This window comes from Notolabrus celidotus, chromosome 14 (genome assembly GCF_009762535.1).
Source record: "Notolabrus celidotus isolate fNotCel1 chromosome 14, fNotCel1.pri, whole genome shotgun sequence".
Lineage (NCBI taxonomy): Eukaryota > Metazoa > Chordata > Actinopteri > Labriformes > Labridae > Notolabrus > Notolabrus celidotus.
This window is the reverse complement of record NC_048285.1, coordinates 26,483,522-26,510,246: the sequence shown is the minus strand read 5'-3', so window position 1 is coordinate 26,510,246 and position 26,725 is coordinate 26,483,522. Positions and strand designations below refer to the sequence as shown.

The following is a 26,725-nucleotide window of genomic DNA, read 5'->3' as shown; positions in this document are numbered from 1 at the left end:
GGCCAAACGTTGCCTTTCCCCTGCTGATAAGACAGCTCCCATCATGCCTCACTCACACACACAGAGTGTAAGGAGAATACTGCTGGCTGCTGCTGATGATCTAAGATTACCCCTGCTTTTGAACTTTTAATCCAATAGAAGTGGAGAGTTTGCATAATACCTGTAAAAGTTAGTGGGAAACCCAGAGAGCGGCGCTTGTATCCATGTCAAGAAGGAAAACTACAAAGTGGTTTGGGGTATTTTTCTCTCCTGCTGAGCTTGAGAATTCCTACCGACTAAGAAATATTAAATAACTTTCTGGGTTACAAAATCTTTCCCTTTGCTCATATGAACACATTTGACTCTGTTAATAAAAGACTCCAGATTTTAAAAAAGAACATACCAATGGGAAATGTTTTGGAAAAGATGGATGTCTGTGACATTGTTTCTGAACTGCAGCATTAAACTTCAATCTTAATCCAAGATTTAGTGGGAATCTTGTTTCATCTGTTCAGATTTACACTCACTGTGTAATGGATTTATCCCAATCTTTGATGCCAGAGGCCACATTATGTAAGCTTATCCTCTCTCAGGGTTCATGGTTTGGAGTTTGACTAATTGTGCAGCTCATTTTTCATTTGCATATGGCCTCATTTGTCATTTTTTATGGGTGGGCAGCAAGTAATAATCTCCTGGACAGACAAGTCCCGGTGTTCCAGTAAGATGACACTGATATGCTGCTATTAACTCAGAAATGAGAGTGGAATTGAAATCTCAGTCTCTCCGGTTTCCAAAACAGACTGATTGCTTCAGGCATTATTCTTACAGCGGTCAGGATTTATGCAAATGTGATTGTGTGGTTTATAAGCTTACGGTATATTCTTCTAAAATGTCATACAATTAACTCATGGAACATATTGTTCCCGACGAAATATGGCCCCAGATAGCTGCACCACTTAATTCAGCTTGGGGAGAAGTGTAGTTATTATTAAAGCATTAGATCCTCCTTGTGTAAATTTCTTTAATAGTATATGCTTCAATCAATGACTTCTCTCTCAAATATGTTCTGAACAAAAAAGTTCTGTATCTTTGTAGTGCACCCTGTACCTCCCACTGCTCAGCTTTAACTTCACAGACTTGTGGGAAACCTTTATTTCAATAGGAATTATGGATTCAAGTTTGAGAATCATCATAGATTCCTTTTATGTAAAGAGCTCCCAGTTCACCCAAACTTTCATTTTCTTTTTTCTCTCACTTTTGAACTTTTTGCATTTTGTCTTTTCATGAACTCTATGTAAAAGTGCTGAGTTAAAAAAAACCAACTACGGCTGGTTGTGGCTAAAATGGAAAGTAACATGAAATCTCCTCAAATAGCTGGTATCCACTGGCTGCCATGAACTGGTCAGTCACAAGAGGGGAAATATTTTTCCACCGATCTGCTTGGAAATGTTTGTAATATAAAAAAGATTTTCTTTTACAAGACCAAGGTATCACTAAAATTCTCCTTCGACTTACCCTCCAGCTGAAATTCATCACACAACTGAGAATAAAACAACTTGTAAAGCTGCTGGATTGTTATGAATAACTTGTCCCTCTGAAAAATTATAAAACTCTGCAGCTAGCTGCAGCCTCCACGCGTTAATAGATGGAGTAGCCTTTCTTGCATTGCTCTTGGTTTCCCCTTTCCTTGTGTGGTTTATTATTCTTCTCTTTGGCTAGTAGCCCTGCAAGCTTTACAACTCCCGCACTCCTCCACAGCAACTCCCCCTCTGTCAGGAGTTACAGTCAATAGTTTGGGCCATGCTCTCTGCTGAGTCCCCGTCTACCATCTGCTCAGGAAAGACATGGAGCCTGAATTACTGCAGCCAAACCTTCAACACCTCCAATGAATGATTTCCATCTACTCACACTCACACCACTGCCATCTTTTATAAAGTCGGCTTTTGATGATAAGCCTGGCTTGCTTTATTTTTCTTGGCAACGTTCCTGATGACTACTCGGTCTTACACAGAAGAGGCTCCCTGCTGCTGAGTGGAGGAGCACCAGAGCATGAATCGAGTTTCCAATTAGTGTTTCCCTTAAAAGATCAATTTATAAAAGATGGAAGGAGAATTCTAATCAACTTGTGAGGTTTACTCCAACTGTAATCTCTTGCAAACTGCAATCCAGGGCCAACACTTGCAAACAATTACACTGCTGGTACCAAGGGGCCATTTCTGATTGGTGTATTTGCCTTTTGCCGTCTCAAGAGATGGCGTAGTAATTGAGTCGGCTCCCTGGCTGATGTCTTGTGTTCTGCTTTTATAGCTCCAGCAGTTCCAGCCCTCTGTAGATGTGCGGCATTATTAAAACCAGACCACAAGCGGGACATTACATTAGGGTATAATGCGCTGCACTGAAGCATACTGTGTGGTATCCCACTGTTCCCCAGCCGTCCCTGTCACTGTCCTCTGCAGACAGACGCCGCTCCTGTAGCCGGCAGTTCTCCCTGCTGGCAGACATCCCAAAGTCTGCTGAAGTCATTCTCCTTCCTGCCACCCTCTTTCATTCCCTCAGAGCCTCTTTCTGCCAAAGGGCCTGTTTGGCTTCAGCTCTGGCTCAGATAAACAAGAAAAAACGGGTCCAAAAATGTTTTCCAATGGCACCTGGTATGGTGCTCTTGTTTCGATTTGTGGATTGCCATCATTTACATCCCTCTAATAGATTTAAGAGCTGAACTTGAGTGGCTTTAGACTAATGTTAATAATGGGTATGGAAAATGCTTAAATTATGCCGTAAGATATTTTTCATTCAACATAATAAATTTTAATTTTTGTGTTTTCTTCTCTGTAGGTGACTGCGACTGATTCAGACGGAGGCTCCTTTGGTTCCATCACATACTCCCTGGGTTCTGGCATCAACAGCGCTGTTCCTGCTCAGTTCACCATCAGCAAAGAAAGCGGGCAGATCTGCACCAGTGCCACGCTTGACAGAGATGAAGGGCCAGCCAGCTTTGACTTTACTGTAACTGCAGTGGATGGGGTGAGCCACCAAGTTTTGAAATCATGCTTAATATGAATCCATTGAGCCAGAGAGTAATCCAATAAACAGCAGCCGTACTTTTCGTACAGGCAAGAGAGCAAAGACATGGCCAACTGTGCAGAAAAACTTTGATTGAAGCAGCCAAGAAAAAAGTCAAAGCTTGAAATGGTTCTCCATAACAGGCTTACTCAAAAGTTAGTATATCCTGTTCCCTTTTTTGCCAAATCATACTTAAAAAAATGAAAGGTTTAAAATGAAAGTAAATTACTGCAGCCATGTTAAAGCAATCAGATGGAGAAATGCCTCAACTGTCAGGCTGTAATATTTTAACAAGTTGGACTGCAGCCTCCCTCGTTTTTGCCACCTGGTCCAAATGAAAAGCCCACAGTGTATTTTCTGCAAATGAATAGCCTATGAAACAGATTGTTTTGTTGCGGCGAGCCCTCTCACCTTCTACGGGTCATGACATATTACTCTTCCCAAGGGAAACTATCAATCTGTATCCCTGCGAGAACCTGCTGGGGCTGTATTTTAAAGGCTACGCTTTACATTCACATTTAACAGGGTTTTCTGCTGCTTTTTCCCTGCGCAATGAATGTGGCCTTAATCCTGCTTTCAGGTGTGTTTTTTCAGTTCATGATTTATTGTACGTGAAGGTATAACAAAAGAGCTTTTTGTTTCCTCTGCAGGGTGGACTCAGCTCCGTAGCCTATGTGAGGGTAGATCTGGTGGACATAAATGATAACAGACCCGCTTTCTACCCCGTCAGCTATGCTGTCAGTTTGAGCACGCAGAGTGCTCCCGGGACTTCTGTTGTCAGAGTGATGGCCTATGACTCTGACTCAGGCGAGAATGGCAGAGTTATGTACAAAACAGTACCCGGAGGGGCCTCTCCGTACTTTACCCTCAACAAAGACACAGGTTGGCATGAGTGCTGTTCTTTCAAGATTATAGTTATTTAAGGAGCTGCTTGATTTTGTCCTACCTAACATAAATGATGTTGTTCTTTCTGTAGGTGTGATCTCGCTGTCTCGGTCTGTCTATGGGAAGGCAAACTCTATCATTCCCATGATAATCTCTGCTCAGGATGGAGGTGGTCTGACTGCCATCGTCAATGCCAGAGTCAACATAAGTGTGGTGGCGGGACTTGTGGCGCCGCCTGTGTTTGAACAGAATCAGTACCAGTTTACTGTACTCGAGGACGCCATGCGGGGGACGACTGTAGGCATCGTCCAGGCCAGCAGTAAGACAGGTGGAGTCTACAAAACACACCCTGTCTCTCTTCTTTTCACTCACTCACTCACTCACTCACTCACTCACTCACTCACTCACTCACTCACTCACTCACTCACTCACTCACTCACTCACTCACTCACTCACTCACTCACTCACTCACTCACTCACTTACCAAAACTCAAAATTATAGCCCCACAGCCCATATTAAGAAGTGTAATATACATTTATCAGTCACACTGGATCATGCTGGAAAGAGTTTCTCTCCTGCTCCCTGCACCACTTGTACAAACAGGCGTTGGACTACTGTACACACCTAACTCTGAAATAACATCAATCACAAATTCCATTTCACAGGAGCTTTGTTTATATATTCATTTTCTGCGTTTTTAGAGCTCTATTACAGTCATGAAAATTGAAAAATGACATCTACAGAGTATAATGTTACTTGAGTGCTTTTCGTGCAACCTCCCGGGTTCTTCTGACATCTCTGGTTTTTGTCTTCTTTTCTCTGTCCAGGCACCTCCAGAGATATATCGTACACAATCAGCTCGGGGGACCCTGCAGGCTACTTTACAGTGGATCCTGACACCGGAGCCCTTAGGACCAGTCTGCCCCTGGATCACGAAGCCCAATCGGTTCTTGATTTGGAAGTGCAGGCCCGCAGTGGAAACCCTCCTGCCTTTGGCCAGACTCGTGTCCACATCACCATCGCAGACATAAACGATAACCCGCCTGTTTTCTTCCCCTCATCCTCTGAGTCCTTGCTGCTGCCAGAGCACACAGAAATGGGAACAGTGGTGTATCGGGTCCAAGCTGAGGACAGAGACTCTGGAGTCAATGGACAACTCACTTTTGATCTTTCTTCTACAAGCGGAGTCCAGAGGATCTTCAGCATAGAGCGCAGCAGTGGAGAGATCCGATTGGTAGGGAACCTGAACTACGAGAGTACCCCCCGTTATGATCTGCAGGTGATTGCCAAAGACAGTGGAGTACCCCAGCTTAGTGCTACCTTCATGCTCGTGGTTCACGTCCAGGCAGAGAATGACCAGGGGCCGGTGTTTGATACCCTCACCTACCGTGTAGAGCTGAAAGAGGGGACACCGATAAACACACGCTTCCTGCAGGTCAGAGCTCTGAACAGAGAAACTCCTGGCTCTGGTTCCTCAAGTCTCCTGGCGTATCACCTGCGTCCAGATGGAGACGCAGCAGGGTTTGGCATTTCTGCAGACAGTGGCTGGCTGTTTGTGAAGAGTGCCCTGGACAGAGAAGTCAAAGACATGTATCTTCTTACAGTGATGGCCAGCCAGGGTCATGGGCAGTTGAAGAAGACAGGCAGTGCCACAGTGCGAATATCAGTGACTGACGAGAATGACAATTCTCCTCGGCTCACACAGGAGCGGGTCTTTATGGCTGTGAGAGAAAACCTACCTGCAGGAACAGGCTTTGGTCATGTGGCGGCCACAGACCGAGACAGTGGATCCAACGGACGCCTCAGTTACCGCATGCTGCACGCCGACCGTCACTTCCAGATAAACTCCCACACAGGTGAATTAAAAAAGATGATTTACAAAAATGCATCCCACCGATCATAGCTGGTTTGTTGGTTTGCAGTGTTCAAATCAGGTGGCTCAGATTAGCTTTATCACAAGGAAAATCAGAATAATTGTGAAAAAAAAACTGCAAAACATAAAGATGTCTTTGGGGAAATTGAAAAGAGAGCATAGCAGAGGAGGCATGAATAAAAAAAGCAGTTATCCAACTGTAACATCGTGCTTTAATAATGCAGCTGTTGACACAGGAGCTGTAAAAAAGACTGCACTGCAGATATTATTTGTTGAATTTTTGATTTCATCTAGATTTTCCTGGATTGTCTGCCTTCACAAAATACAAGATCATACCTGAGTCACAGGCTGCTTTGTTTTTTAAAGGCTACATTTTTTTGCTAAATTTGGATAACCTTACAAGTCAGTCTTCAATTCATGAGGCCTTCCATCAATGTGACAAACAAGCTATCACAATTTCACAAACACAGTTTATTGGGTCATCAAAAATGAAGGTTATTTGTATAAAAAACTCAATCAGTGCTGTGCAAACTCATGACGCCCTCTCTACAGCGTCTACAGATGCCTCTCCCCCACAGTCATGAATTAGTCAGATGACGGTGACAGCAGCACTAAGTGTCTTGCAGGGCTCTAATTGGCCTGCTGTGCCTGTTAGTCTGTGGGTGGAGACACAGTCTCTGATTTGTGATCAGTTTCTGGCTGAGTTATGAGTCTCTACAGCATCTGCCAACCTTTCAAAAATCCTCTTTTTGTGTGTGTGTGCGTGTGTATGCATTAGTGCATGCACATGAACATCTGAACACTGTGCATGTCTATTACTTGTGTGTCATTGATCAAAGCCTGCTAGCCTCTAAGTCTCTCATCATTATTCCACTCGTCTGGACTGGTGCCTTGGCATAAAATCCCTCTCATTCTCCCCCTCCTCTTCCCAGGTGAGATCAGTACAAGGACTACTCTTGACCGAGAGCAGCAGTCAAGTTACCAGCTGGTGGTGGTGGTTCAAGACGGCGGATCACCCCCTCGTAGCGCCACAGGCACAGCCTTCATCACGGTGCTGGATGACAACGATAATGATCCCACTTTCACCCACAGCCAGTCAGGCAAAAACCTCATCATACAGGTAACACCATAGGATCAAAAGCGCTCACAGAGAGAAAGTGAAATGTCTTTCATGTCTTTTTTGACATCTATTTGCATTTTAAATCTCCAGGTGAACGAAGGTCAGTCCTCTGGTGTTTTACTGGGCAGCCTGCAGGCCAAAGACCCAGACGAAGGAGAGAATGGCACTGTTTTCTACTCTTTGTCAGGTACAGTACCTGTCAGAAGTGAGACAGAAATAATACTCTTTGCAAAATGATAACACAAGATGTATCATATTAAATGTGCTACAAGTAGTCGTTGAAGGAAAGCCATGGCACTTAGTGTCCTGATTATAGATGAAGGAAAATAAATGTCAGGAAACTCTTAATGGCAGAAAAGAAAAGTTTCCACAGCCATTGTAAAAATAAATCACAGTAAACAACTTTAGATGTCAGATGCTGTTTTTTTTTGTGAACTTATTTGTTTTGTATTTTAAAGCTTTTTCAACATCTTGAGCCTTGCTGTAGTTTTAAGCATTGTGGAAGCACTGAATAAGAAAAGATCACTATCCATCCAGTCCATTTAAAGACTGTAGACATATGACAAGCTAATTTAGCCTTCAAAAGCACTGATCGCTTTTGTGTGAAAAGGCTAAGTAACAAGCAGATAAAATGCTAGAACTGACTCACTGGGTTTGTCCATTTTTTACTCCACCATACATCATCGTTAAAGTTTGGACTCTGTCTCTGTCAGGTCCCCGGGCTGAGCGATTCTCTTTGAACCCAAACACTGGGGAGCTGCGTTCATCATCCCCTCTCATCCACTCGGAGCGGGCTGACTACACCCTGACGGTGACGGCCACTGACAGAGGCCTGCCCCCTCGCAGCACCTCCTGCTCTCTCACCATTCAGGTCAGACTTTCCCTGGAGTTCGGCCAGCACAAACACCCTCACCACTCACCTATTTAATATCAAAGAATGGACCTGGGGGCTGAGAGGATCCACGTCTCTGGGCCCCTCAGACCTGCTGCAGACATATCAGCCTCACTTTTGACAAGCTTCCCTCCCATCCCCTCCTTTTTCTTCCCCTGTGACTTTTCAAAAGGGAAATTTCTTTCTGAAATGGAAAAGCGGGTTTGAATGAAATACTCCCAGCTGGCTGGTGATGAGGGCCAGCTGTAGACTGCTCTGATCAAGGTCATACTCAATGACTTCAACACTTTTTTAATACAGTAGCCCTTTGGAGAGAGGCAAGGCTTTACACTTGTGTAAAACACTGCATTGAAAGTAACTCAGTTAATATTTAATATAGAACAGAAAAAGGACACAATGGAAGAGCGCTGGAAGGAATTCAGATTTGTACTGTATGTTCCAGGAAAATAGAGTTGCCATATAAACAGCTCCATTAAGTGCCAGTCCACTTCCCCTCTTTGCAAAAACAAAAAAATTAAAATCATAATTATTAGCTGATTGGACTCAATAGTGCAGTGTTGTTCTTGCCCGCTGACGCATTTCTGTAATTTTCTTTAATTATCTTTTCAGGCTAATTTTCTAAATCCATCAATGATAGGATTTGACTATACTGATTTATTTATGGAGCAGTCCTTTTCCATCTAATGTGGAACCAATTTACAGCTTGTCATGTAGGATTTCATAACAAAAACACCACAATTTTGTATCTACCCACTGAGAGAATTGAAGACAGAATTCTGAGCATTGATATTACCCGTCAAGCTTATGAATCCCTCTCCATCAAGCTGCTGAAAAGGTCATCAATAAATGTCATCGTCCTCTCTCTCCACCCTGTCTTACTTTTGAAAGTGTCTGAGTCTTAAGATGTTATCAAAGATAGAGCGTTTCATTATAACATGGTGTCATGTGTTACTTGGAGGACTCTTTCATAATAATAAGAGAAGTGAAACTGTTGTATTCTATGAAGACTCTTTAACTCTTCATCAAAATAAGTGTAAAGCCCTACACAGTACAGGGCACATCCAAAGTACTAAATTCCAGTCCTTCCCTTGTTTCCTCCTCTGATTGTGTGACTTCTATCATGAATTATTTTATTATTTTCCTGGCAGCGACACAGCTACCACATTAAGTTTGATTAGGGTTAGCAGGCGTGTTATTCAAGTCTATGAAAACTTCCTGTAACTGGTTTCATTTATTCCCAGTGAACACATGCACTACAAGTGAGTGGAGTGGTGGGTTTTTGCTTTGCCCTGAATACATAAAATATTTTCATTCTTTCTATCAAAAATGGTGACCTTTAGTCACTGTTTTGAATCTAAAAGAAGAGCTGGATTCACAGCCACGTTGCTATTTCATCAAATATTCACACAGTTTTTTTCTTCATTACAGGTTCTCAGCACTAACAAGCCTTCCTCCAAGGCCAATTCCCTCTCAATAACCTTTAATTCTGTGGAGGAGGCGAAGCCTGGCTCTGTTATTGGATCAGTCCGCCTCCGTGACACAGAAACCTCCATGGAAGGGGAGGTGACCTACATGGTGGTTGGAGGCACAGACAGAGATGGAACCTTTGTGGTGGACCGTCTGACCGGAGACGTGTATCTGGCCCGTCCTCTTGACTATGAGCGAGACGAGCGATACACTCTGCAAATCGAGGTGGATGACTTCTCTCAGGCCCCTCCCAGCAGCACCCTGGTCCACCTGGACATTGATGTGGAGGACAGCAATGACCACTCCCCTCAGTTCCCAGAGGACCCCATCACCATTGTGGTCTCTGAGAGCATGGCGTCCGGCTCATCTGTCTACACTTTCCAGGCCACAGATAAAGACGGGGGTGGGCCCAACAGCGAGCTGAGGTACTCCATCCTCCACCAGTGGCCAGACACCCATGGCCTTCTGACGCTCGACCCCTCAACTGGGGTTCTCTCATTGGGCCAGGAGCTGGATCATGAGGTCACCTCCAACCTGATACTGGTTGTCAAGGCAACAGACTCAGCGTTAGATGCCAGCCAGAGGCGCTGGGGATCTGTCACTGCGAGGGTGTATATAACCGATGAGAATGACAATCCACCAGTGTTCAGCTCGCCCACAGCCGTCAGTGTGATGGAGGACCAGCCGGTGGGCTTTGTGGTGCTGTATGTCATGGCTCGAGATGCAGATGAAGGGGAGAATGGCAGGGTGACCTACAGCATCCAGTCAGGGAACACAGAGGGAACATTTAACCTCAACCCTAACACTGGTAAGTCCTGCCCTGAGCACAAAGAAGTGGTGACGGGTTCATTGCAAAGATAGCTTTCATATTGAGAAACTACATGTCATCATGTACAACCAATAGTATCTGCCTTCTTTAACTCTTCCAACTACTACACACAGATGCTGCATAAAAAGTTAATTCAAATTATGACAACTGAGCATAGTTTTGGGTTTTATAGCATCATCCATTTTCTGCCTGTGCACAGTGTTTTGCAAATCAAACTTCAAAGAGAACTTTTCAAAAGAAAGTCAGTAACTTCAGGAAAAGTTCATTTCCCTTTTGAATTTCTGCAGAGTTTGGCTTCAGGTTCGTCTTTTACCCGTCCACAGTTGTAGCCAAAAACAGCCAGTGCTTTTGTGACTCTAGGAAGGAGGGAGAGATACACATGCAATGTGAAAAAGCACCTATTTACATCAGATATTAGTGCTATTATGACAGCAAACAGCAGATGGCTGCAGTCTCCCCTCTCTTATTAGAAAAGTTTATTGAATCTCAGAGAGTCAGCTGTTTGTTTATGTTACCAGGTCCACTTTCTTTGGCACCACCTGTTTCTATATTGATAATACTAAGATTATATCTTCAACACCTGTTTAGATTTACAGCCCTGAAGTTTTAATGAGTCTTGAATATTTCTTGCTTGAGCTAAAATGTTTTCAATTCATTGGGACAAGCAAATCTGCATCTGTACACCTCTGTTTGGGGCTTTCATGGGCGTCTTCAACATTTGTGCCACCTCTTAATCTTATTTTGCATCGCATGTTTACTCCTCTTTCTTTGTTCTTCTTCTACAACAATCATCAAACATCCTCCTCCATAAACACACAGACTCATGTAATACACTGCTTACGTCTGACTACAGCACAACTCTTGCTTCACCTTTCAAGACTTATTTCTCTTAGTTGGAGGCCAGACAGACGAAGCAGCCTGCCAAATATATATATAACACACTCACACACACTCTCTCTCTCACACACATACTCACACAAACACTCACACAAGCATGCACAAGCACACACACACACAACCCATCATCTGTTATTGTGGATCTATTCCCAAGAAAGACCAAAGAACCTCTTGCTCGGGCTTCTGGGAACCATTAGAGAAAGGATCAGTTACGCCTGTTTATGTGTGCACACGTGTGTGTGTGTGTGTAGGCATGCACATATGTGTTTGTGTGCTTGCATGAGACTCTGTCACTTAGTCAATGCTGACCTTGGGCTATTTGGTCCTGTGGGCTTTGTTGTGGTTTTTGAGACACGTGTCCACATCAGCTCCGCCCCCTCCTTTAAGTCGCCAACCAGTTTACTCCCTGGAGCAGAGTAGAGAATGGCAACATTCAGGAGCTGTCATGCATGCATCTCCTTCAGCCAGTGTGTGTACACACCTCAAAGCGTTCGTGCGCACAGGTTATATGTTAGAATGATGATGGAGTGAAAGCTCCCGGCACCTGGTGTGCTCCTGTTTTAGGGTCAGTGCCCATAGACCTTGGACCATCTCTGCTCACTCTGTTTTCATTACTTTGGCATCACAGCTAACCACAGTAGAGGGAACTGTGAAGTTATTATTAGAAATACAAAAAGCCTCAGAGTGAGAGACACAGTCTCATCAGTCATTGTCAGAGGGGAGGTCATTAATTTCACTTTGGGAGCAAAGGGAGAGTGCATTGGTGATAAGGTAAATTACTTCTTCCCAAAAGACAACACATTCAGGGATTTACACATCAAATGGTGATAAATGACTTCAGCATATGAGAAAAGAGAGATGTGTTTGTGGTGTGAGCAACCTCAGCTAACCCTCACACTGCAGTCCGAAGTGTTGGCGCCACAAACCTCACAAAGGCTTAAGGAGTTGGAATTGGAAACATCCAAAATAAAAGCTTTCTCCTGTTTTTCACTGTCTCTCTTCTGCCCATGTGTTATCTGTGACCAGGGAAACTGCAGGATCACAGAGGAGTCAAATTTGGTGCAAATATTCCTGCCTGTAATTCCTACCAGATTAAAGTCTTAGGGGCAAGTTATCTCAGTCCTAGCGAGATACAAAGTAAAAACATGCGCAGAAAAAGTTAAAACCAAAACAGGTCCTATTTCTTTAACAGTTGTAGCTCATTTTAAGGCATGAAATTGAAATTGAATCAATGCAAGCTCAACCCTCTTAGGGTAGGATAATGAAAAGGCAAGAGTGCCCCTAATTTCTACGCAGCACGGCAGGCCTGGCTGTTGCGTGTCTAGAGTGTGTGTTTACTGCTTCTCTCTCGATGGCTGCGGCACTCTCCAATGGAAAATCTCGTAAACTGTGGCCAGACTGTGGGGCTGTTAGAGCTGTGGTGGTGGTAGCACTCAGGTAGGCAAAGCTGTGTGTGTGTGTGTAGGAGATTAGCTCTGATTTGGCCCTCACACGGCAACTTTTCACACTTGCTTTTGAAATCACATGACTATACACGACAGGGGAAAGTTACATGCTTTATTGCCTTTGATAGCATGCTTTCAATACTGAGTGTTTTTCTGTGAGGCTGCAGTATGATACACCCACACATGCACACACACACACACACACACACACACACACACACACACACACACACACATATTCAGGAAATCTCTTCTCATGTTTCACTCTGATTCATCTTTCTACAGGCTCTCTGTCTATTTTCAAACCTCTGGATCGTGAGGAGCAGGACGTGTTTAACCTCACAATAGTCGCTGAGGATCATGGGATACCCGCACACTCGTCCAGCCAGCTGTTGTGTGTCCATGTGATTGATGTTAATGATGAGGTGCCCTGGTTTGAGGAGAGTCAGTATGAAGCCCAGATTTCAGAGAACCAGCCTCCAGGAACTAGTGTGTTGACTGTGTTTGCCTCTGATCTGGACCAAGGTGAGAAAAACAAAGAACACTGACTTAGTTCCTGCAGGCAGAAAAAAATAAAAAATAGGACTCTCAGTGAGCACTGAGTTGGTCGTTTGTCTTTGACATTGTTGTGGATTTAGTCATCCATGTAAAGTAGGACTGTTTTAACAGAATTTGCATGGCTATTATAGGTCATAACTACATTTAATATGATAATAGCAAAGATGCTTGTAGGAACAATTAACCAAGACGTATTAGAAAACACATTTGGCCAAATGAAGCCAGGTTTTAACCAACATGTGTTTTTGTTAATGGGTATCAAATTGTGCCACTCCAGCAAATTAAGACAAACAAAAATGCCTGTAATTTTTCTCAGCCTTCATGTGCTGAGTACTTTTTTCAGATTAACAACATTAACAGTTGTTTTTAATTGAAAACCACTCAGTAGGGTGGGGGTGGGTAAAGAAACAGAACATTCTCCTGGACTTAGTCAGAATCACATAAAACAGAAGGATTATAAACTTTCTCTCCAAAAGCAATCAGAGAAGTAAACAGGTGAGGTTGCCAAACTGCTTTGTGTTAGCACGCAATCTGGCATCCAGACATGTGAGGGAGGGGGGGGTCACTGCTAAATGCTTAGACAGCAAAACTTACAACAAACAAGCAAACAAAAAAGTGTACACATTACTTTTACAAGACTTTTTAAATTTTACTCTCTTGTTGTCATTCATCAAGTTATTACAGGTTACAGATGAGCGCTTTCTTGACTGTAGTAACATTTTTTTTTTACAATCTGTATTTAATCTGTATTTAAAATGAAAGCATGATGACTGTGTGTCTCTATAGGAACCAATGGGCAGGTGTCATATGGTGGTATCTCACAGGAGGGATTTACAATAGAACCAGCTACAGGTGTCATAACAACCACAAAGTCGCTTGACAGAGAGCTCCAGGAGTACTACACTGTAACAGGTAACGCCCTCTGACTTTCATGGAGACTGTTTTGCTTGAGATACATCATATGTGTGTCCTGTGACTTTCACCATCTCTTCAAGATCACTATTAATGTTTGTGTTTGTTATGTATTCACAGTTTATGCAAAAGATGGTGGCCTTCCCCCAAATTATGCTAAAGCCACAGTAAGGATCAGGGTGCTTGATGAAAATGACAATGCTCCACATTTTGGACGTCTCTACTACAGCATAGAGGTGCCTGAAAACCTGCAGGCTTTGCCTTTGTTTACCCTGAGAGCCACTGACAGGGATGCAGGTGATAGTGGAGTGATTAGCTATAAAATTACAGGTAAGATTTGTTCTATCAGACTACTCACTTTCTAAATGATCAGCTCAGCTGGTCCTATTAATGCACATTTTTCTAACTTTTTTATCTCCATGGAAAATTGCACTCTTGCAGCTGGAGATCCATCTGGAGACTTAAGCTTGGACCGACAGTTAGGTGTGCTGTCCACTTCCAGGCCTCTGGATCGGGAGAAGAAGACAGTGTACAGGCTGACAGTCACAGCTCAGGACCAGGGTCCCCTTCCCCTCAGCAGCACTGCTACAGTGGAGGTAACTGTTCTGGACATGAATGATAACATCCCCCAGTTTCAGAGCAACAGCTACACAGCAGACATTTCAGAAGATGTTCCTATTGGCTCATTGGTTCTGGAGGTGAAAGCCATTGATCTGGACCAGGGCCCCAACAGCCAGGTGCTGTACTTTCTGAGTAGTGGTTCCAAGAGCATGTTCATCATTGAGCAGAACTCGGGCCGCATTATCACCGCAGCACCCCTGGACAGAGAAAGAATCGCCTCTTACACCTTTGAGGTTTACGCCACCGACTCATCCCCTGTGAACCCTTTGAACTCCACTGCTCAGGTGACAGTCTACATTCAGGATGTGAACGACAACGCCCCCTTCTTCATTCAGGACCCCCTTATCGTGAACATCTCAGCCAGCAGTGTGTCCAGCCGTAGAGTGTTGGCCACCATGCGGGCAGAGGACAAGGACTTTGGGGCTAATGGCTCTGTGTTTTACCGTTTCGCCAACCCTGTGAGGGGCTTCACCATCAACTCACTGACAGGAGACATCCAGGCCACAGAGAAGCTGCAGACTCTGACTCAAAGCCAGAGGACTTTAATTGTTCAGGCCATGGACCAGGGCAACCCAGCTCAGTCTTCTCTGGGAGTGGTTATCATTTACATCAGGGAGCAAAGCTACAGCGGGATTCGCTTCTCTCGAATGGCCCGGGATGTTAGTCTGCAAGAGAATGCTTCTAAAGGTTTGAGTCATATAAACTTTTTACAACTTTCCCTGGAAATCCATGAACATGAAATGAAAATAATTACCAGCAATAAAGTGTTTCAACACTTAATGTACTGTATGTTTTTCCTCCAATAGGAACAGTAGTAACACAGACTCAGGCCCAGTACCCGGATGGCTCTCAAACTGGTATCAGCTATGCTATTTTCAGTGGAAACAGACTCCAATCTTTTGGTATAAACCCCATTACTGGTAAGTGCAGAGATGGCAGCATAACCTACAATATGATGTTTTCCAAACCCACAATGTGACTCATAGTTATTTTTGTCAATTAGGTGAAATTTGGGTCCAGAAATCTGAGGGACTAGACTATGAGGAGACCCCGAAACTCCGCCTTGTGGTGAAAGCCGAGACGGCATCCTCCAGCTCGTACATGGCTGTCAACTTAATCCTGCAGGACGTCAATGACAACTTACCACGCTTCCAACTCCAGAACTATGTAGCCTACATTAGAGAGGCACAGGGCTACGATTTCCCCATTATCCAGGTCCGGTAGCCAATCCCACACATGTTTATTATGCTTGGCTGAGGCTTGTGCATGGAGTTATTCAGTACAAAAGAGGTCAAGTAGCAGAAATCTGGATAGCTTCAGAGCTGTAAAGACATTTTTATCTCAACTACATTTTCTATTGAACCATTTGTGCCATGTAGGCAGGTCTATTTTTAAACTCTTGACCTCAAGTCTAGTTGAAGTAGTTCATCTTTAACTGAAGCAGCTGTTGCAAATATTTCAGTATTTTCATTTCCAATTTGCATGGTACTTTCCTCAGGTTGCTGCAGATGACCTTGACCAGGGTCAAAATGGTCAAGTGACCTACTCCATCAGGTCGTCATCTATGAGTGGGTTGTTTAAGATAGACGCTCTGACAGGCAGTATCACCACTGCAGCCATTATGGACAGAGAGATCTGGACACAAACCAAGTAAGTTTAATCTTGTATGCATGTTTTAAAATATTTTTCACATAAATAGTGTTGTGGGTTTTTTGTAATGACCATGGAAAATTCCAGAGTGTTAATTAAAAAACCAGGGGACCTTTTTTGTAAATAATATCTTTGAGAGCTTTGTGGTTGGTATCATTAAGCAATTAAATTCACTCAAGTTAAAAGTTCAGTCACTGTCATTTATTTTGTGGCTCCAGGCTTGTTGTTACAGCAACAGACCGGGGAACCCCACGGCTTGCAGGCTCTGCAACTCTTACTGTCATCATCATTGACCTCAATGACAACAGTCCCATGATTCCTCTACCTCGAGAGATCCGAGTGCCTGAGGGTAAGTCGGCTTCACAGTGAAAGTTAGTCCAGTGATCTTATCTTAAAGCCTCATATCACTCTGCCGGGCAGCTGGCTCAGCTTGGCTTACTAAGAAAGTTTGACCTTGTTATATATATATTAAAAAAACTGTTGCAGAGTTCCTCTGTTCATTTCCTGTCTATTTGATCAAGGCTTTCCACAACAGGGTATTCCTTTGTGAGGAAACAAAAAGTTTTTCTTGAACTTTCATCACTTTTTTTTACTTTGCACCTACTTTTACCTAAATGTTTGCTCTTCTCTTCCTGCCCCTTTACCTTATAATCACACACATACAGATACTCTGGTTGGTACAGTGATCACTCAGGTGACAGGAAATGACGTGGACTCAGGACCGGCCCTCTCTTACACGCTACACCTGGAAACAGACAGCCAGGGAATGTTTGGGATTCATCGTTTTGGAGGAGGGGTGTCTCTGACCGGCCCTCTGGACTATGAAGAGAGGACGTGGTACACTCTGACTGTCCGCTCATCTGACTCTAAACACCAAAGCGAGGCTAACCTCACCATTCTGGTGGATGATGTGAATGATAACGCACCCATCTTTACTCAAGACTTGTACCAGGTACACCTGCCTGCACTGCACACTCCTGCCTACACTCTATCTATAAGAATATTCTCTTGGTTTGTAAACTGTTGAATCATCTGTAGTTAATACAAATGTATCCACATTGTTTGTTTCTTATCAGGTGACTGTTTCAGAGCACCTTCCAGCAGGCAGTGCAGTCATCACGGTAACAGCCACTGATTCTGACTTTGGGGACAATGGAAGGATAACCTATAGAGTAATGTCATCAACGAGGGGACTTTTCTACATTGACCCAAGCAACGGTAAGGTCACTGCATATTTATGTCTTCTTAAAACTTGTTTTATAACCATAGCTCCCTTTAATTACCCTTCATAAAATGTTATCCCCCAAGGCTCTACGTGGACAGATTTTAGGGTTTAGACATATTATAGACAAAAGGCATTTGCTAAGTATTTGTTCCTTTTGTTCATTAAAGTCATTGAAAAGTCAGATTCAGTGTTATTCAGCTCAGATGTTTTGGTTGAGATAGCATCTCATCTATAAAAGCATGTTATAAAAGAGGACTCTTAAGGCCTCAAGGTATTCTGCCTCTTTTTCTCCACTACATGCTTTGGCCTCAAGTATTGTTCAACTTATTGTTTTCTCTCTGATGGCAAACCACAATATGCAACTAATTGTGTTAATAATTAATATGATTATCTCCGGACAGTAGATAAAAGAGATGCTATTTTATGACATTATTATTTTGTGTCTACACAGGCACTCTGTTTGTCAACCAGAAGACACAGTTTGATTTTGAGAATCCCTCCATTCTGGTGATAATTGAGGCACGGGATCAGGGCACTCCACCCCTTTCATCCATAGCCACAGTCCAGGTACAAGTGTCTGATGTCAATGACAACGCCCCCATCTTCCACCAGTCAGAGTACAGAGCCACAGTGTCTGAAGATGGGCTTCCTGGATCAACTGTTCTAACCTTGGAGGCTGTGGATGGAGACTTGTCCCGGGACAACTGTGGCTTTGATTTTGCCATCGCCAGTGGCAACTCTGGTAATGCCTTCCAGATTGAGAGCAGCGTGCGCTTCTTGGAGGGGCAGGGCTTCCAGACAGTCGGCAGCCTGATCCTGGTGGAGCATCTGGACTTTGAAGCAGTGCCAAGTTATAACCTTACTGTTGTGGTATCAGATCGTGGGATCCCTCAGCGAAGCTCCAGCGTGCCTATCCTAATCAGTGTTACAGATGCCAATGACAACCCTCCAGCTTTCAGCCGAACGGAGTACAGTGTGGTGCTGAGTGAGGGTGCAGCAGCCGGGACAGAGATCCTGCATCTGTCTGCCACTGATCCAGACTCGGCTCCTAATGGAGAGGTGCAGTATGCTATAAGCTCTGGGGACGAGACAGACCTTTTCCAGGTGGATCAGTGGACAGGAGCCTTAAGGCTGCAGAGACCACTGAACAGCGAGAGACAGTCATCTCACATGATTGTTGTCCAGGCTTCTGATGGTCAAGGGCATTACGCTTTGGCCCCAGTCAGCATTGAGGTGAAGGACATTAACGACAACCGGCCCTTCTTTCCTCTCAAACTTTTAACTGCGAGCATCAGGGAAAACCAACCCAAGAATGCCTTAGTCACCATGCTGCATGCAATTGACCATGACAGAGGTGTTTTTGGACAGTTAAAGTATTACATGTTAGACAACTCTATCGAGGGAAAAGAGGCCTTCATCATAAACCAAACAGGAGAAGTACGGACTCGCTCGACTTTTGACTTTGAGAAAGTAAACTCCTTCAGCTTTGTGGCTGTTGCCATGGATGCTGGAAACTACTCTGCGTCTGTAACAGTACAGATTTATGTCACCGGGGAGGACGAATATGACCCTGTTTTCACCTCCTCAGAGTTCTCATTTGAAGTGCCTGAGGGAGCAAAGAAAGGTCTAGTCATTGGCAAAGTACAAGCCAGAGACGAGGATGAAGGCGTGGACGGCATTGTCCTCTACTCTCTAGCTGACAGTTCGCCTTATTTTGAAGTCAATAAATCAACAGGAGTAATTTCCTTAAAGATAGACAGCTATAGTAGACATGTAAGCCGCTCAAAAAGAGAGCTGCGACTGATGACACTGGAAGTGACTGCTCAGAGTCCATTAGAGACATCCCGCTCAGCAGTAGCCAAAGTTATCATAGATGTGACCCATACATCTTTTGGTATCTCCTCAGACATGAATATGCTGCTGATCAGCGTCATCGCAGTTTCTCTTGGGACCATCATCATTCTGATAATTATTGCTGTGGTACTATTTTTTGTTAAATTAAGACGTCGGAAAAAGGACCAGAAAGCTTGTGGACGAACTCAAGCATCGGGCACCATGCTGCACAAGTTTGAGGAAACAAAAATAGCAGCAAACGAAATGATTTACCATCAAGCCCTTCCTGGATATGTGGCTGATCAGGGTGGCAGCAGTGGGGGCCAATACACTCGTGGAGGGTCTCTGGATCCCTCACACTCCAGTGGGCGTGGCTCTGCAGAGGCAGAGGCAGCAGAGGATGATGAGATCAGAATGATTAATGAATACCCTCGAGTGTCAAGTATCTCCTCCTCCATGCAGGAGCGCATCTCTGCCCGAGGTCCGGACTCTGGAATCCAGCAGGATGCAGATCAGCTGTCAGATGTATCCTGTGAGCCTTCAATAGACTGGTTCAGAGGGAAGAAAGTGGGCAGTTTGAACAGTTCTTTATTAGGTGGCCAGGTGCCAGTCTACAGGGATGAGGGGGGCGGGTATGTGGGTGTGGGACGGGGACTCAGCATCTCCCACCCTAAAGATTATACTTTCCCAGAGGATGGAAAGCCTGCTGTGGATGGCTCCCTGACAGCCATCGTGGCAAGTGACGAGGAGCTGAGGGGCAGCTATAACTGGGACTATCTGCTAAACTGGTGTCCCCAGTTCCAACCCTTAGCTAATGTGTTCACTGAAATAGCTCGTTTAAAAGATGAAACCGCGCCTCCTAATCCTCGCAGATCATTTCATCACAAAGCAAAGGCGGAGTCAAGAATTGACCCTCCACCTCTCATAACTTCTGTTGCCCACCCAGGGGCCAAAACTGTACCTCCGAAGCCTGCTGTGGGGAGGACTTACCCCAGCTTGGCTTCTTTTCGAAGGTCCCCCCTTAGTGCTGAGGGATCCATCTCCTCAGTCGCTATGTCTCCAAGTTTCTCCCCCTCACTCTCCCCACTGGCAGCACGTTCTCCTGCTATCACACCTTTCAGTGTATCACAGGGCCCGTCAGCATCAATGATCAGCACAACCGAGCACCATTTGGAACACATCGAGGAGGCAGAACTGAGGATATAAGCTCCATTGAAAATTCTTAAGGGTGACCCAAAACTGAGTCATTGCTGTCCCAGACTTCTTCTACTGTATTACCACAGAGGCTGCAGATTGAAATGAGTCAACGCTGTTCTCCTTTCTAATGTTTGTCTCAAGAGAACAAGTATAAGGTTACGCTTAGAAGTGCAAATAGCCGAGGCTCTGGTGCTCACTGAAGAAAAAACAAACTACATGACTGGCAAACATGGACTAAGCCTTTTGTGTAGGTGTGTGCGTGTGTGTGTGTGTGTGTCTCTGTCTGTGTTTGTGTGTGAGAGAGAGAGAAAATAGTAAGATTGAGAAACTCCTTCTGTTGATCAGTGTTAATTTGCACATTCAAACGGAGATTCATACATGATGTCAATATTTTGTACAAAAGCATTGTCTATATTTTTATACTTGTAGTGGTTTCTGACAAGAAATGGCATTAAAGTGTCAAAGGTTGCTAAAACCTCAGAATATATTTCTATATTTTGTATATTTGTCAAGTGTACTGTATACTTGTTGTACTGTAAATTGATTTAATCCCTTGTAATGCTTAACCTTGTGGTTTGAAATGAAGCTCTTCATTAATGCTTTATGAATGGGGATTACTGTAAATATTTATAGAGGAAGAGATGTCCTTGCTTGAACAAATGAAACATCAGTCAGAATAGAGTATTGTGTGATCAGATGTTCTGTAGTCCTGTGTTTGACCTCACATCAAAAGGTAATCATGAATGTGAAACACTGAGGTGTTGTAAAGTCCTCAACATACGTCCCTGCATTTTCTGCGTAGGCAGATAATAGAGTTTGACATTCAATGGCCGTGTCCTTCAGGTGCCCTGGCTTTAACTTCTCACAGTGAGCCTTACTGCTTTCATTTTGCATTGTGAAAAAAAAACATGTGAGGCCGAGCATTGAGCAGCTACGTGATAGATGTAAAACTGTTAGCTCTATCAGCAGTCCAATCATTCCACAGCATGTAAGCAGGTGTTTGCCATTTCTCTACTCATCTAAAGCTCCTTAGTAAAATGTAAGAGAACCATTACTGAGGCTTTAAATCAGTGTGACCCTGACACTGAAATTTGCAGCAGCTTTTCAATTTTTTTTCCCAGACTTACAACATAAAAGTACAAAAAAAAAAACTGTAGTGAATGTTTTCTGGGCTACATTTGTCCTCTCTTTTTAATAGCACTATAAAATATCCTGAATGGATTAAAAGTAACACTTTTAAATGATACAAATAGAGAATTAAAAAATATATATTTATGAATGTTCAAACATCACCAGAGAATGTTTCCAATGAAGTAACAGGAAACTCACGTCATGTATTGTACATGTTCAGCCATAATTCACAAAATGCTCTTACCCAGATGCCTACGTCTTGAATACATTCATGAATGTGTTTTTGTTGCCTTTACAAAATGAAGTGTGTACATTTACATCAACAGTGCCCTGCCATGGCCTAAATGTGGATTTGTCTCTCCTTTTAATTATTATTAAAAAAAATCCTTATTGCCCATTTGGAGATACTTTATAATACTGTCTTAAACCACAGTAACATTTAACAGTATTGTAACTTATTATAGGTAGACAGCAGAGGCTGAGAGGCTCAGTAAATTATTTACAAGGATGTTATTTTGACCATGGCCAAATAAGCATGAACACTACCTATCTGATAAAATGAAGGTACATTGTTGTTTTGATTGTTTTGTATTGAGCGGTGTTACTTGCCACTTTGGTTTTGTGTTTGTCCAAAGTGTGTACAACAGGGCCGTAGAAGAGAAATATCTCCAAATGTTCACACATATTTTAGACTCCAGAGAAATGTTTTGAGCAAAAAGTGCCTGATTAAAGTACTCATGAGAACTCACTGTCGTCGCCTCTGTCACATCTCTCCCTGCTCAGCTTATGGTCTGCATGATGATAGTTGTAATGTGCAATCAAGATTAAGAAAAACAAGTGAAGTAGAGCATAGGGACATTTTGAAGCAGAGCAGATGAGCGTTTTCCCTGGATGGTATATAATCTGGACTCTTCTGGACACTGATGTTTAGACATTAAGTTACCAGCACAACCCTTTTTTTCCTCTTCTCTCAGATGAATCAAACAGCCCTGTTTAACCCCATAATTGTCATGATCTTTGAAAAACACCTCAAATTATCTAGATTTGGTTTGATAATAGCCATTATGTGTTATTTGAAAGCTGATAGTCATATATTATGTAATAGAATCACAATAACATGGCTATGATAAGTAATGGCTTTACAGATGCATCTGAAAGCAGCTGTGGGAAAAAATCATGCTTTAGATTATTTATTTTTTTAAACACAGACAGAGAAAAAAAAATAAGACTTAGAAGTCTGGAGACTATAAAGAAGCAACTTCACACAAAAATCACTATCCATATTTGCTTTTTCTAATTAGCACCACATTTACAGTACAAGGAGCCAGGTTTCTTTCACTCCTGCTTTTGTGTATAATCATCCATTCATCTACTTTGCCAAAAGATCTCATTCACTTTATGTTGCAGCTTGGAGATCATTCATCATGTATCACTGACCACACCAAACTCCAGGTCAAATATCAGATATTTATCTTGTTCTGTACGCATGACATGCTCTCTTTCTTGTATAACTAACATCTCTATTGTTGTCCTTGGCTGGACTTATCTTTGTTTTGCTGCGTTAGATATTTCAGTCTATTTCGCCATTTCTCCTAATTACTCTCAATGTTTATTCCCCTGATTGTATAACACTAAAGAACAGCTTGATTAAGGAAAGCAAGGTTGAGAAAGTTCTGTCTGCGGCCAGAGTTTAGAATTACTAGAATGTTTTCATATTGTCATCTATGTTTAAAACTTAATAGTGGTTCTCAGATGAAACCATGATGTAACAAAAACATCAAAAAGACTGCAAACTTACTTGTTTTACCCCAGTGAACTTTTGATCAAACAGCAAAAAGTTCAAGCACTGAAATCTAAACTTTTTTCTTCTGAAATGCAATTGTCAGAACTCTTTTGAACTTCTTCCTGTATTAGAATTAATGCATGTCAACAAACTTTCTAAGTAGCGATATTTCTAAGTACCCAACCCCACCTGTCATGAGAACTCATTGCATCACTCTTATATTTCCTGAGGCTAGACTCCTGCTGCCTGATGAAACTGTGCTGAAACTGGATGCGCTGTTTGTCCGCTCCAAGGCTTGCCTCGGACTGGTTATGGAGCGGAAACTTAAACCATGTGGTATTCTGGGCAATCACACACACGCATATGGGCGGAGCTCCCTGAAATCCCTGACAGCCTGTGATGATACACCCAGCTAGATTGTCATAGCAGACACAGGTTATGAGATGGATGGTGTGACCCAAACCAAGCACCTAAGATCAGTGGCCAGTATATACACAACAGAATTTAGATGATAGGAGTGAGAGGGCATAAGCCAAGTCATTACTCAAAGCCTAAATTAAAGGCTCCGTGTAAACCAGATGAAATCTATCATTTTCCCGTCAACACAAAGTGGAGGCAGCTCTGTTAACATGCAATCTCCTTCGCTGACGTTCTGCTGCAACCTCTGTCTTAAATTGAGTTGTCAGTGTTTTTATGCATAACTGATGCTGAAAATCAATTTCATCAGTGTCATGTTTTGTAACCTACTCGTCATTATAACATTGCACTTTAGTTTCCATTGTAGATTCTTTTTTTAAAAAGAAATAGAGACAGAAATCCTTTGATTGTCATTGTAGCAGTACAATGAGATTAAAACTGATTGACTGAACCCTGTTTAAAAGCCTTGTGCTCGGCATTGTACGCTGAAAGCATGGTAACTTTCTGAGACAGGCAACAAACAAATGTATCTCTTGCTTTTGCTAATACTCCAATAGTGTGCAAGCAAATTAAGTCAGAAATGAAGCTTCACATTGATGTAAAAAAAAAAATCAGCATGTGTGCATGAATACTTAATTTTATCAGCCTGTCGACAGCTGACAAGTTTCAGCAGCTCAGTGTGTCTGTTGCCAGCAGATTGTTATTGGACGAGTTATGGGGAGATTGTTAGTTGATTTTCATATTTCATGAAACAACCAATAATTACATAGATGTAGAAAAAATAGATTCACTATATCCAGTGAAGAATTAAAATATACACCATGCATGAACAAATTAAATGCATCTTAGAGTAACAGAACCAATAAACAATCAGAACCAAATCAAAAAGAACCCTTAAAGCTTTTGAGCAAAAATGATGAAAGACTACTGGTGACTTGGATATGCAGATTCATCTAACACTACATGGAAATGGTAACAAACAGCTCCTGATAGCCAGAAGCTGCCTGCCAGCTGTAGCCAAGCAGCAACCTCCGGTCTAAAAATATGAATCCAATGCGGAAGTGCTAAAAGCTGCAGTTCATCGAGAATCCACCTGAGGCTGGAAGTACCGGAAGTCACATACACATGAATGGGAAAAAGACGATCTTTACAGCAGAAATAAACATGTTAACAGCCTGGTACAAAAGACGAGTGTAGTCTGGATAGCTCATTTCTCGATCAGCTCACACTGTGAGGGGGGTGAATTTTTTTCTAACGTGGCAACTTCGAAGATATTGAGAGAACAATTCTTCCAATGAGGGGCACAGCTGCCTGCAGGAACACTGCGGCTGTTGGCTAGGAGCAGGTTAGGAGGTTCAAACTCAGCCTCTTTACGTCACACTGGCTCCACAGCAGCAATATGGCTGCCGCTGATGATTGGCCTCAAAACAGCTCTTCAGAAACAGATGGGTGACGTCACGGATACTACGTCCATATTTTATACAGTCTATGGCTGTAGCTAACATGAACCTGAGACACAGCATATGACAAAAAAAATGGCTTACTTTCAAGATGCAGCTAATTCATTATTTAATTTCCATCTTATTTTACCTCCTTTATAGTCCGACTCCACCATGTAAGCATTCTTATTTTGCTATGCAGGAGTCCTATGTCATTACATTAGACATCATTTGCTTTCCCTTGTTTCTTTTTCATTACAAAAGCCACAGTACACTGACCATAATAAGCTGACAAGCTCTGCAAATCCCAGCATCTAAACTGAGAGTGAAATGCATAATAATAGGATTCAACTCGTGCAATCAGATTTGCTCTGTTTCAAACCAACACAAATCAAAGCACACAAATTCAGATTAGGTCAACCGTTAATGCCTCTAAAATTGTTATTACAAAAATTAAATACAAGACTATGACAATATCACTCTGGCTGACTTGTAGCATACTTTTCTTTTAAAGACTCATGCACACTCGTTGCTATTCTATCTCGGGGTGGTCACTGAGCTACCTGTGATCATGCTGTGCATGCTGGAAGCTCTTTTTTTCTCAGAGGAATATCCGGCCTTTGAAATCCTCCAACCTGCTTCAGAACAAAAGTGTCGTTATTCATATTGATCAGTTCCACACTTTGATCAAAGAATATGCTAATAATCTAATTTCATGCATTGTTGAATGATTTCCATTTGTTATCTGGATGGCACCCTTCTGAATAAACGCAATATTCTCTTATTCTTGCCACACAATAACAGAATTGAGTTATTGAGTTATTACTGCTGTGATATCATAATGCCCTTTACTGCCAGACCAATTTGTGATCTATTCAAGGTTCTGGTACATTAACAAAACAATGTGTAACTTGCATAATTACACAATGACTCTTTTGTGAATGTACCACTTGAAAATCATCTGACATTCTCATATTGTTTTGTCTAACTGATGCAAGTTCAAAGAAAGTGTTTCCAAGAGGATCACATGAATTTTTGAAGAAGATTGTAGAGGGTTTTTTGTCACTGTTATAATAGCTGATTTCATTCAGGCAGCAGCTCAGTGAGTATAAATCTGTGAATGATTTCTTTTCTCTTTTGAATTGTGTTTTACCTTAGCATACTAACTTACAGTTTGATTGTCCCTGCTGGAAATCTTCAAAATGCATTAAATACCATTGACAGTATCCAAATGGGCACTGACAGAATCGCTGGAGCAGCCAAGGCATGCATGGAAGCAACCTGGCTGGTAGTGTCACAGGACTGACATCAAACCTGAGACACTAACCTAAACATACATCAAATTTATCATAAAGCACCAAAGATCCCTCAGGTGGGTACAGTCCACTGCAGAAAAAATGAATGTGTTGATTTGAAGCAGAGACTTATGGCTTTGGAAAGTTCAATGACTCCTGTGTTAGTGTTTGTTATGTTTTCTCTTGCCATCCCTCATCTACTCTGCTAATTCAGTA

The 26,725-nt window shown here is 42.7% G+C and overlaps 1 protein-coding gene across 1 annotated transcript in view; it reads left to right on the top strand.

The window, feature by feature from the left end:
- Positions 1–22,324, top strand: part of LOC117824857 (protocadherin-16-like) — an 83,432-nt gene extending 61,108 nt beyond the window's left edge. The window contains exons 3-21 of the mRNA XM_034700344.1: positions 2,812–3,000; positions 3,690–3,921; positions 4,016–4,252; positions 4,753–5,781; positions 6,731–6,918; positions 7,009–7,105; positions 7,632–7,789; positions 9,239–10,085; positions 12,734–12,973; positions 13,793–13,918; positions 14,039–14,248; positions 14,360–15,226; positions 15,346–15,459; positions 15,543–15,754; positions 16,038–16,189; positions 16,408–16,538; positions 16,855–17,141; positions 17,266–17,407; positions 17,866–22,324. Coding sequence (XP_034556235.1) covers positions 2,812–3,000; positions 3,690–3,921; positions 4,016–4,252; positions 4,753–5,781; positions 6,731–6,918; positions 7,009–7,105; positions 7,632–7,789; positions 9,239–10,085; positions 12,734–12,973; positions 13,793–13,918; positions 14,039–14,248; positions 14,360–15,226; positions 15,346–15,459; positions 15,543–15,754; positions 16,038–16,189; positions 16,408–16,538; positions 16,855–17,141; positions 17,266–17,407; positions 17,866–20,453 — 8,046 coding nt within the window. The 3' untranslated portion in view covers positions 20,454–22,324. The remainder of the gene's footprint in view (positions 1–2,811; positions 3,001–3,689; positions 3,922–4,015; positions 4,253–4,752; positions 5,782–6,730; positions 6,919–7,008; positions 7,106–7,631; positions 7,790–9,238; positions 10,086–12,733; positions 12,974–13,792; positions 13,919–14,038; positions 14,249–14,359; positions 15,227–15,345; positions 15,460–15,542; positions 15,755–16,037; positions 16,190–16,407; positions 16,539–16,854; positions 17,142–17,265; positions 17,408–17,865) is intronic.
- The last annotated feature ends 4,401 nt before the right edge of the window (positions 22,325–26,725 follow it).